Source organism: Mastomys coucha, unplaced genomic scaffold (assembly GCF_008632895.1).
Source record: "Mastomys coucha isolate ucsf_1 unplaced genomic scaffold, UCSF_Mcou_1 pScaffold23, whole genome shotgun sequence".
Lineage (NCBI taxonomy): Eukaryota > Metazoa > Chordata > Mammalia > Rodentia > Muridae > Mastomys > Mastomys coucha.
The window spans coordinates 30,774,156-30,786,333 of record NW_022196906.1 but is presented as its reverse complement, the minus strand read 5'-3'; the positions used below and the strand labels follow the sequence as shown (position 1 = coordinate 30,786,333).

The 12,178-nt window shown below is 42.7% G+C and overlaps 1 protein-coding gene across 3 annotated transcripts in view; it reads left to right on the top strand.

The window, feature by feature from the left end:
- The first annotated feature begins 2,745 nt into the window (after positions 1 to 2,745).
- Positions 2,746 to 12,178, top strand: part of Ei24 (EI24 autophagy associated transmembrane protein) — a 22,213-nt gene continuing 12,780 nt past the window's right edge. Inside the window, exons 1-3 of one of the 3 annotated variants that reach the window (XM_031344710.1) lie at positions 2,746 to 2,924; positions 7,250 to 7,359; positions 11,440 to 11,585. In XM_031344710.1, coding sequence (XP_031200570.1) covers positions 7,264 to 7,359; positions 11,440 to 11,585 — 242 coding nt within the window. In that variant the 5' untranslated portion in view covers positions 2,746 to 2,924; positions 7,250 to 7,263. Of the gene's footprint in view, positions 2,925 to 5,653; positions 5,673 to 7,249; positions 7,360 to 11,439; positions 11,586 to 12,178 lie in introns of those variants that run through there. The other 2 variants (XM_031344708.1, XM_031344709.1) reach the window with 2 other exon arrangements.

The window sequence follows — 12,178 nt, the reverse complement described above, 5'->3', positions numbered from 1 at the left end:
TTTTGTTTTTGTTTTTTCCAGACAGGGTTTCTCTGTATAGCCCTGGCTGTCCTGGAACTCGAACTCAGAAACCTGCCTGCCTCTGCCTCCCAAGTGCTGAGACTAAAGGCATGCACCACCACTCCCCGGCAGAATATTCCTTCTTAATCATGATTTTGTTTGTTTTGAGACAGAGTCTTCCTATATAGCCTGTGTAGTTCAGGTTGGCCTCACTTTTCTCACAGTCCTCTTTCTTGGGCCTCCTGATTGCTAGGATTATAAACAGCCCATATGGACCTGTTTTATAGCTTATGGGAATCTTAGTGGTGGAGTAAATGAATCACAAGACTTATGAGAGTAGAAACTTTGAGAGGAAATCCCCAGACCCAGATCCCAGATCTATGTCATCAGAGAAGAGATTATTGTTTATGGCTGAATCAAACAAAAAAGCAAGAGTTTCTCCCCTTAAGTGTTTCCATAGATAGACAGGCAGTGATGGAGCACACCTTTAATCCCAGCACTTGGGAGGCAGAGGCAGGCAGGTTTCTGAGTTAGAGGCCAGCCTGGTCTACAGAGTGAGTTCCAGGATAGCCAGGGCTATAAAGAGAAACCCTATCTTGAAAAACCAATAAATAAATAAATAAATAAATAAATAAATAAATAAATAAATAAGTTCCCATATGTAAATCCAGAATGATGATATGATTATCATTATTATGTTGAATCGGAGTCTCACTACAGAGTCCTGGCTTGCCTGGAACTTACAAACAGACCAGGCTGGCTTCAAATTCACACAGCTCTACCTGCCTCTGTTTGTCTTCCTGTACAGGGTAAAAGTCTTGAATCACCACCATCAGGATTATTTGTTTTTTTTTTCTTCGAGACAGGGTTTCTCTGTATAGCCCTGGCTGTCCTGGAACTCACTCTGTAGACCAGGCTGGCCTTAAACTCAAGAAATCCGCCTGCCTCTGCCTCCCAAGTGCTGGGATTAAAGGCATAAACCACCACTGTCTGGTTTGGAATTTAATCTTAATCCGAAGCTTTCTCTATGCTGGGATTAAAGGAATGAGTATACCACCACACCCAGTTGGGATGACTCACTTCTAATCAAGATTTTCTGAAGTGGAAAGACCCTTTTTTAATATGGGCCACACCTCCTGCTGGCAGACTATATACAGAACATGGATGAAGGAATCTCACTCTTTGCCTGCTTGCCCTCCCTCTCACTGGCAAGTCCATGCCTCCACTGGCATTAGAGCCTGCTACTTTGGGATTCCAGTGTCTACTGAAGACCAGCTTTGACACCCAGCCTTGTGAAGTGAACAACTGCTGAACTTTTGAACCTTCCATTCACAGGTAACCATTTTAGTTAAGTTGGACCACAGCTTCTAAGTCATCCTAATAAACCCCATATATATTCATTAAGTTCTGTTCCTCTGGAAAACCCTGACTAAACTAAATCATGACTAGCATGCCTTTAATCCCAACACTTGGGAGGCAGAGGCAGGCAGATCTAGAGTTCAAGGCCAGCCTGGGCTACAGAGTGAGTTCTGGGACAGCCAGGGCCACACAGTGAATCCCTGTCTCCAGCCTTCCTCCACTCCCTGCAAAAAAAAAAATAAAGAAAAGAAAAGAAAATACTAATACACATCTCCACCTTCTTCATCCCTTCCCAGGGTTTATATGCCAGTCACTACTCACTCACTAGATAACTCGTATGTTTTTCTTTCTTTCTTTCTTTCTTTCTTTCTTTCTTTCTTTCTTTCTTTCTTTCTTTCATTCATTCTTTTTTCTTTTTGGATTTTTTTTTTTTTTGAGACAGGGTTTCTCTGTATAGCTCTGGCTGTCCTATAACTCTGTAGACCAGGCTGGCCTCAAACTCAGAAATCCACCTGCCTCTGCCTCCCAAGTGTTGGGATTAAAGGCGTGCGCCAACACTGCCCGGCTTCATATGCTTTTCTTATACTTGACTTATTTTTGGTTTAGTTTCCTAGACTCAAAGGAGAAACCTGAAAAAGGTAAAGATAAAAGTGGCTTTTCCTACAGTTTCATGACATGAAATTGTGGAGCTAGGCTAGAACTGAATGTGTGAGGATGGAGGTGGAAACAGCAATCCCTACTTGGTTTTCATCACAGCCATTCCATCATTAGAATCCACACTAAATACAGCCTAAGCGGTTGATGCCTTCTGATCCTCTTGCCTCCAAATCCCAAGTGCTGAGATTGTACTATCGTGCCCTGTGTAATATAATGCTGGGACTTAAAGTCAGGACTTTGTGGATGTGCATGATAACCGATTACTCTATTGAGTTTTTGGTTTTGTTTTTCTGAATCAAGGTGTTGTTACATAGCCCTACCTAGGCTGATACTTATTGTGTAGCCAAGGCTGGACTAGAATTTGGAGCATTTCTTCTCCAGATTTCCAAGGGCTGGGATTATAGGTGTGCATCACCTTACCTGGTTTATTAGTCTTTAATTATATAAAGCCTCCAAATTATCAAAGTGACTATTTTATTGTTTTCATCATTTGTTCTTAAAGGATTTCAGAAAGACCAGCACTGGTGTGTAGATAGATTGAGGAGGCTAACGATGGCCCAACAGTGAGAAGGGGTTTGACTAGGAGGCAACAAAGGGACTAGAATCCTGAACCTGGATACCCAGAATGAGCCTGGACTCTGAGGTCCAGCCAACTACAATTCCCAGGCTCCCAGACCACGCCTCTCCAGTATGGCCCCGCCCTGCCTCGCTAGCTCCGCCCCTGCCCAGCGACCGGCAGGCTGTCGGCCCGACTTCCCAGCTGCCCCGTGCGGCCCGGGCATGCCCAGTGTGGGCGCAGCCCCGGCTCTCCGAGCGCCCGGGCGGAGCGGGCAGCCGGGCGCGGAGCAGGCGAACCGAGGCTCGGTGGGCGAGCGCCCGGCCTGGAGCCGCGGCGGTAGGGTGGCGGGGTAGGTGCAGGCCGCGGTGCGCAGTGGGGTCGAGCCGCTTGCAAGTCGGAGCCTGGGCGGCAGGGCCCATCGAGGGCTGGCAGGCCGAAGCTAGTTCCTGAGGTTCTGGAAGGGGCAGCGGCAAGGACCCCGGCCGCCGTAGGGCCCGGGAAGCGAAGGGCGGCAAGGGCGGGCCTGGCGGCGGCGCGCGGGGCTCAGGCTCTCCCTCCCCAGGTGCGGCGGGGCTATCTTTAGCTCCGGTGACCCTCAGTGAGCGTGGTCCGCACCTTGTGTGCGGCAGTGGCTGGGGAGAAAGAAGGGTTATCACCCCAATTACCCCGACGCAGCGGGAGAGAAGGGGCTGAGTACCCCAGGTTGCCCAGGAGGCAGCCTGAGACCGGGTGATGCATGAGGGTGTTTACCTTTTTCCTACCTGGAGTGGGAAACGCTGGCTTCCTGCCTTCCGGGACTTGGGTCTAGTGGCTTCGAAATGAAAGTGCCGGAGTATGTCTCAGTAGATGCTTAATCGGTTCTAAAGACTGTCATATTTATTGGCCAGCAGTGTTTCAAGGTTTAAGGAAGGTGATTTGTTCATGGGATGCTTGAGTTAAACAAAAAATCCTCGTTACAAAGCTTAAGCAAAAAAAAAGTCCAGACTCGGTTAGAACACTGAAGTTCCAAAGTTGGCTTTCACTCACTGTTGACAAACCGTTTATATGTAAAATATTGTGAACCAGAGGATGCATCTTGATTTTCTCTGTTGTAAGAGCCCTTTGTGGTCTCAAATTGTGACAGGTTATTTTTCTGAATGTCTCAGCAGTTTGTTAAACAGGGCAATACATACCAAATTTGTTCTTTCCCATAGAAAAGCTGTTAGGCCCACGGTATAATGGCCTTTACTTCAAAGGCTCTATATGGTCAGTAGATGCTTTGTTAGTTAGTACATGAAGAAGCCAGGTATTAATCTGCCAAGGAATCAAATAACATAGTGGTTCTGGGCTATGAGAGAGTTTGAAGCTCTCTGTCTGGACTCTGGGAGAAAAGTAATGAATTTCCTCACCTCAGATTGGGTGTGTTCTGTAACAGGATTACATTTACCCAGAATTTTCAGCTTTGTTTATTCTGTTGTACTCTATCCTGTGAAGAGTTTTAATTTGCTACCCTTTATTTGTAGATGAGCAAGTTGTTGTTTAAGAGGATGCATCTATGATAGACCCTGGTGTCTTGCCTGCCCATCATTGGGCATTTACTAGTCTACTAGTCATAGACTACTTTTACCACAACTCTTAGAGCACTGGCTGTCTCTGTACATAAGATTGAAGTTCTTGAGGTTTTCTTTCTCTCTCTTTCTTTCTTTCTCTCTTTCTTTCTCTCTTTTTTCCCTTCTTCCTTCTCTCTTTCTCTCTATTTTTAAGGAGGGAAGAGTGGGAGTAATAACATGTTTCCTAACCTTAGGAACTTCTCTAGGTGAGCACATTTGGGTAGGATTTGACCTTAGGAGCAGATGGTGCAAACGGTGTTGTGCAGGCAGCCTTCTGACTGTACTCCCTGTTTGTCCAGTTCTGAATGGCATCAGTCCAGTTGGGTCAGTGTGGTGCTACTTGATGAAGTGGCCAAAGGTCAAGGAAAATACCCTTTATGTTTTGAAGTTTGAGTTGTATACAAGCTGACTGTGAAATTACTGTATTTTTTATTATCTCTTATGTTGAAGATGCTAAGCTTGATTTAGTGGGGCTTGATAACTTTGGATTCCTAAATTTTCATATTTTTGCAAGTAGACTTTCCATTCACCTTAGAGTTCACTTTAAAGAAATTAAATGAGAGACTTGTATTTTTAAATTATTTATAGGGGCTGAAGAGATGACTCAGTGGTTAAGAGCACTGACTACTCTTCACAGGACCTATGTTCAATTCCAGGCACCCACAAGGCAGCTGACGATTGTAATACATGACTGATGCACAAACATATGCAGGCAAAACACCAGTACACATAAACGTTTTTGTCTTTTTTTTTAAAAGCTGGGTAGATCTCTTAGTTCAAGGCCAGCCTGGTCTACAGAGTGAGTTCTAAGACAGCCAGGGCTACAACAGAAAAACTCTGTCTCGGAAAACAAAAAAATTTCTATTATGAACTCTCTTGTCCTTTCAGTACTGGGAACTGTGTATGCTAGGCAGGTTTTCCACTACTAACCTTTTTGAGAGATTTCATTGAATTTACCAATCTGGCCTTCATTTAACTTGTGCAGACCTTGAACTTGTGAGCCTGTCTTAGCCTGCCAGGTAGCTGGGACGCTAGGATTTCATTACCAGTCCTGTCTCAGTTTAATAAGCACTCCATCACTGAGTGCTTTTTTTTTTTCTCTATCAGTTCTTTTCAACATTTATTGTCTGTATCTGTTTGCATGACCTTGCATTTCCATGTGCGGTGATGTGAACGTTCTATAGCAATGTGCATGTGAAGTCAGAGGACAACCCACCGGAGATGGCGGTTCTTTTCTTACCATGTAGGTTCAGCAGAAGACACACCTTCACCTCTCCAGCCACCTCCCTACCCCCCCCCCCCCCCCCCCCCCCCAACCCCCACTGAGTTATTTGCAGCTCTGTCAATTTCTTGATTATAGAGCTGGGTTTCCCATTCAACTGAGAAACCCTTACTGTTCGTCATTAGTTTTTGAGACAGAGTCTCATGTAGCTGCCTCAAATTTCCAATTTAGTAGATGATGACCTTGAACTGCTGATCCTCTTGCTTCAGATTTCCAAGAGCTATAGGTATGTGCCACCATACCCAAATAACCCTTACCATTCTAACCCTTCTAAAGACTGTTTACAAATGTGAACTTTACCAACTTTTGTTTCATTTGGTACTGGGCATTGAACCCTGGTTCCAATGCATATTGAGTAAGCATTGCAGGCTGCCGTTGAACTAGACCCTTAGCCTTAGTCTAGTTTAAAATTCATTGCTTCTTACATGATCATTGAAATAGATTTGCATGTATATTTAAAATTAGAAAATGAAATGGTGCTGTATGTCAGTGGTAGAGCACTTGCTTAATATGTATGAAGCTCTGGTTCTGTGCTAGTGGTTTTGGGGATAAAGTTAGAAGGAAATATAGACCTCTAGAGGGTTTGATAGTTTTAGATTATGTCTTAAATTTTTCCCATGTATTTGAGGACTATAAATAAAGTGAATCAAAACAAATTATTGTTATTGTATGAGATAGGATTTTCACAGGCGGTGGTGGCGCACACCTTTAATCCCAGCACTTGGGAGGCAGAGGCAGGCGAATTTCTGAGTTCGAGGCCAGCCTGGGCTACAGAATGAGTTCCAGGACAGTTCCAGAGAAACCCTGTTTCAAAAAAAAAAAAAATGTGATGAGATAGGGTTTTCAGTGTAGAACTTAATGTGTATCCACCTGGTGAGGAAGCTGGTGATCCTCCTGTCTATGCCTTCTGAGTGCTAGAATTACAATATACCATAGTGTGTAGCTTGTTTGTGTGTATGTGTGTGTGTGTGTGTGTGTGTGTGTGTGTGTGTGTATGTGTGTGTGTGTGCGCGTGCTCATACAGGTGCCTGTGGAGGTCCAGAAAAGGTTATTGAATCCCCTGGAGCTGGAGTTCAGATGGTTGTCAGAGGTCTGACATAGGTGTTAGGAATTTGATCTCTGGTTCTCTGAAAGAGTAGCAGCCAGTTCTCTTAACCACTGAGCCATCTTTTCCAGTCCTAGATTCAATGTAGCCAGTATAAAAATTGCTTAAGAGAGTATTTCTATCTCCAGCTTCTCAAAAGTGAAGTGTTTAGGAGGAATAGTTTGGGAATCAAGGCTCAGGGGAGACCACTTGTCCAAGAGCACAATTTGCCCCCTAACCTAAACATATTCCTGTAGTTTCAGCAAGTGTGAGATTAGCCAGAACAATTTACCAAGAAAGATCTCGTCTTAGAAGAAAACAAAGACTCTTAACTTTTTTTTTTTATTTTGGTGGGTTTTTTGTTTGTTTTGTTTTTTTAAGATTTATTTATTTATTATATGTAAGTACACTGTTGCTGTCTTCAGACACACCAGAAGAGGGCATCAGATCCCATTACAGATGCTTGTGAGCCACCATGTGGTTGCTGGGAATTGAACTCAGGACCTTCGGAAGAGCAGTCAGTGCTCTTAACCGCTGAGCCATCTCTGTAGCTCAAGACTCTTAATTTTAACAGTTAGATGTATAGCCTCTTAGTTGATGTTATTACTGTCAGAGTCTATTACTCTTGTACTAGGGGACTAGAGTGTGGAGTCATTTTGTAGAAACAGATCATGAAGTAATGGATCTATAACATAAGTCTTTTTCCTGTCTCTTTCCAGGCTGTCCATGATGAATGATTTGGGGGCATTTCCCTCTCTCTGTAATTGATAGTCTGGGCAGTGAAGAGATGGCTGACAGTGTCAAAACCTTTCTGCAGGACCTTGGCAGGGTGAGTATATTTTGTTTCAAGGAATTTGTCCCTTAACCTACCTACCTACCTTTCTTTCTTTCTTTTCTTTTCTTCTTCCTTTTCTTTCTTTCTTTCTTTTTTTTTTTTGTTAAAGAAATGGACTAGGAAATCTTTCTTGTTTTGTAATTTTGTGTATTTGTTGGGTCTTTTACATAGAATGTTGGTTTTTAGTTTAGTCTACATCATTCAATAAGTAGGGATTTTTGGCATTTTTGAGACAGTCTTGCTATGTATCTCAGTCTGATCTTGAGCTCCTGGTGATGCTCCTGCCTCAGCGTGCCAAATACTAAGAATGTATACTATTGTACATCTTTTTTATTTTGTTACCCAGCCTTGGCTGGTTTGAATTCCTTTCAGTCCTGTTTCTCTTTTCCAAATGTTGGAATTTCAGTTGTGAGCCTGTGTGTATCTGTCTGTGTATATTTGTGTGGTGCGTGCATGTGAGTGTGCAGGCATAGTCCTCTTCTCATGGAGAGGCCACAGCAGAACTTTAGGTGTCTTCCTGTATTACCTGCTACTGTCTGCTTTCTTATCTTGAGGCAGTATCTGTCACTGAACCTGAAGTTGGCCTATTTGGCAATCCTGGCTTGTCAGGGAATTCTTGGGATCTAGCAGTAGTCATGCCTAGCTTTTTATAAGAAGCTCTTAGGATTTGAACTCATGTTCTCATGCTTACAGAGCAAACACTGGTTTCTATCCCTTCTATTCTGCATCCTATGGGAAGTGGCAGGCCTGTCTATTGGATTGCCCGTAATTTTTAGGATTCTGGTTAGCTTGGCTTCATAGTCTTTTTTGTTTGTTTTTGAGACAGATTACCTTCCAGCTAGCTGTATAGTCCAGGATGACCTTGAATTCCTGATCCTCTTGCTTTGATCACAAGTACCAGAATTATAAAGAATGTGTAACCTGGGGGCTGGAGAGATGGTTCAGCGGTTAAGAGCGCTGATTGCTCTTCCAGAGGTCCTGAGTTCAAATACCAGCAACCACATGGTGGCTCACAGCCATCCGTAATGAGATCTGATGCCCTCTTCTGGAGTGTCTGACAGCTACAGTGTACTTACGTATAATAGATAAATCTTTTAAAAAAAAGAATGTGTAACCATGCTAGTTAGAGCCAAATATAGTAGCACACATCTGTAATCACAGCAGACTGAAGCAGGAGGATCATGAGGTTTTAGCCATGGGGCTATGCAGTGAGACCCATCTCAAGCAGCACAGCAGTGACATCAAAATAAAAACATAGGTATAGTGCACATAAGACTTATCTCTCAGCACTTGAGAGATGGCAAAAGAATCAGTAGTTCCAGTTTAGACTTAAGCTACATAGGGAGTTTGAGGTCATCCTGGGCTACATGAAACCCTATCTCAAAAAGAAATAAAAAGAAAAAAGGATTTTGAAAATAATGGCTTTCTAGGTTTAGGGGTGCCTGTTAAATGAATCTTAGAAAAAACTATGGGCTTATGAGATGGCTCACAGAGAGGTGTGTGCCTCATCACAGAGGGCCTGGAAACAGATGGAGGAAAAAGCCTTATTTTAAAGATATATTACTTCACATTCTTGTAGTCCTAATAGAAGCAGGTTATGAACAACCTCGACACTGAGTTCAACCCCTAGGATCTATATGACTTCTTGAATGTTGTCTTCCAACTGCATAGCTCTGCTTTTGTTTCTGTTAGTTTTAGTTAGTGTGTATGTGCTTGGGTAGTATGTCAGTTTTGTCTTTCTCCCATGTGGTTCCATGGCTGTTAAGCTCAGTGGCACATACTTTTACTGCTGTGCCATCTTGCTGGCCCTTGTTTGTTTTTTGAGACAGTTTCTCTATGTTGCCCTGGCTGTCCTGGAACTCTTTGTATACCAGGTTAACTTCAAACTCAGAGATCTTGCCTCTGCCTTCTCGATTGCTAGGACTAAAGGTATATGCCACCATTGCCCAGCTGGGTTTATTATTATTATTATTATTATTATTATTATTATTATTATTATTATAAGATTTAATATATATATGAGTACACTGTCACTGTCTTCAGACACACCAGAAGAGGACATCAGATTCCATTACAAATGATTGTGAACCATCATGTAGTTGCTGGGAATTGAACTCAGGACCTCTGGAAGAGCAGTCAGTGCTCATAACTGATGAGCTATGTCTCCAGCCCCAGCTGTTTGTTTTTTAAGACATGTCCTTACTCCCTAGCCCACATTGTGTTCAGATGTGTGGTAATCACCTTGTCTCAGTCTTCTAGGTGCCCCAGTGCCAGGCTTATAGAAATGTGCCGCCACATCTAGCTGGTTTTTGTGTGTTTGTTTGTTTTGGTCTGTTGGGGTCATTTTCTGAAGTTGAATATCCTTGTGAAATTATTCTGCTTTGGACATAAATCTAGTATGGATCTGTGTGTGTGTGTGTGTGTGTGTGTATTTGGCTTTATTTGTATAATTTTTCTGTCCTTTCAATAGTGGGGATTGAACCCAAGGCCTCTCACATGAATCCCTAGCCTTTCCTTGTCTTTAAGATAGAGTACTGTAAGCCCAGGCTGACCTAACTTGAGAGAGGTATACACAGTTTCTCTGAACTTCTCTGTACAGGCCAGACTGGCTTAGTATCTCTGGCTGGCCTTGAACTTGGGAATTTTCTGCCTCTATCTAGAGAGGCATCTACCACCATGCCTGGTAAATGACTAGGGCTGTTAAGATGGCTTAGAAGTAAAGACTAGGGCTGGAGAGATGGCTCAGCAGTTAAGAGCACTGACTACTCTTCTGAAGGTCCTGAGTTCAAATCCCAGCAACCACATGGTGACTTAAACCATCTGTAACAAGATCTGACTCCCTGTTCTGGAATGTCCGAAGACAACTACAGTGTACTTACATATTATAAATAAATAAATCTTTAGTAAAGACTATTACTGATGACCTGAGTGTGTGATCCCAGAAACCCATATGGTAGAAGGAGACAACTGATCCTCAAGAACTGTTCTCTGGGGCTGGAGAGATGGCTCAGTGGTTAAGAGCACTGACTGCTCTTCCAAAGGTCCTGAGTTCAAATCCCAGCAACCACATGGCTTACAACCATCCATAATGAGATCAGATATTCTCTTCTGGGCTATCTTAAGATAGCTACAATGTACTTAAATATAATAAATAAATCTAAAAAACAAAAACAAAACTGTTCTCTGATCCCCATGTATCACTACATGTTCATACAAATAAAATGGAAAAAGAAAGTATAAAGAATGCTGTTGATTTGAAAATATTAACGAGGCATGCTAATGAAATGTACTATTTGATTCTGAACTAAACTCTTATGAGGTGTAAACTGTCACGCAGTTTACTACTAGGAAAAAGGACTAGGAACTGTAAGATATCTACCCTATGTTTAACTTAGGTATCTTAGGATACCTCCTGAAAATGACCATAAAGGGACCTGATAAGCTGGTCTTGTGGGCCTGCATGTCTGTATTTCCAGCATTTGGGAGCTGAAGCAAGAAGATGAAGAGTTTTAAGTCAGTCTGGTTTATGTAGTGGACCCTGTCTTAACCCCTCACTAAGGGAAACCATCATCAGGCAGATACAATAACCTACTTGAATGATTTGGAAAAAAGTATACTAGTAGGGAAAAAAATACTAAATTGGTGATTCTAAAGTTCTTCATTGTTCCGTATAGATTGTGTGTCTTGAGTTCTGTTACAGCAATGGTGGTATAAATTAGTTCTGTGGCACACTTGGTCATAAGGTTTGGTAGCAAAAGTCTTTACTTCTAAGCCATCTCAGCAGCCCTAGTCATTGACTAGGCATGGTGGCAGATGCCTCTAAATTGAGGCAGAAAAATCCCAAGTTCAAGGTCTTCTCCAGCCCCCGCCCCCAGATTTATTTTATGTGAGTACACTGTTGCTGTCTTCAGACACACCAGAAGAGGGCATCAGATCTCATTATGGATGGTTGTGAGCCACCATGTGGTTGCTGGGAATTGAACTCAGGACTCTGGAAGAGCAGTCAGTGCTCTTAACTGCTGAGCCATCTCTCCAGCCCCTACGATCTCTCTTTAAAAATGTCCTTATCTCTAGGGAATCAAAGACTCCATTTGGGGCATCTGTACCATCTCAAAGCTAGATGCCCGGATCCAGCAGAAGAGAGAGGAGCAGCGTCGAAGAAGGGCAAGTAGCCTCTTGGCCCAGAGGAGACCCCAGAGTGTAGAGCGGAAGCAAGAGAGGTAAGTACGGTGCACATCCCAAAATGTGAAGGGGGGGGCACTTGAGTAAATGACTGACCTTCATTTAAAATAAAGGACTCACATAGTAATAATGTCAGCATCCTATTTTTTTTTTAAATAGGAAAATATTATACACACATGTATGCATGCACACTGACTTAAACTAGGATTCTTACTCAAATGTCATGGTGTTAAAAATCTGTGAGATAGCTTAGTGGGAAAGATGCTTGCCAAGCAGGCCTGATGACCTGAGTTTGGTCCTTGGAACCCATGGATGGAAAGCTGAAAGAAAAGAACCAACTCCATGAACTTGTGTGCTCCCCCCCCCTTTTAAAAAAGATTTATTTATTTATTTATTTATTTTTAGGTTTTTTTCAAAGCAGGGTTTCTCTGTGTAGCCTTAGCTGTCCTGGAACTCACTGTATAGACCAGGCTGGCCTCGGAACTCAGAAATCCATCTGCCTCTGCCTCGCAAGTGCTGGGATCAAAGGCGTGCACTACCACTTAAAACTGCCTGGCTTAAAGTTTTATTTATTTATTTATTTTAATTTTAATTTAATTTTTTTTTTTATTTTTTTTTTTTTATTTTAGAT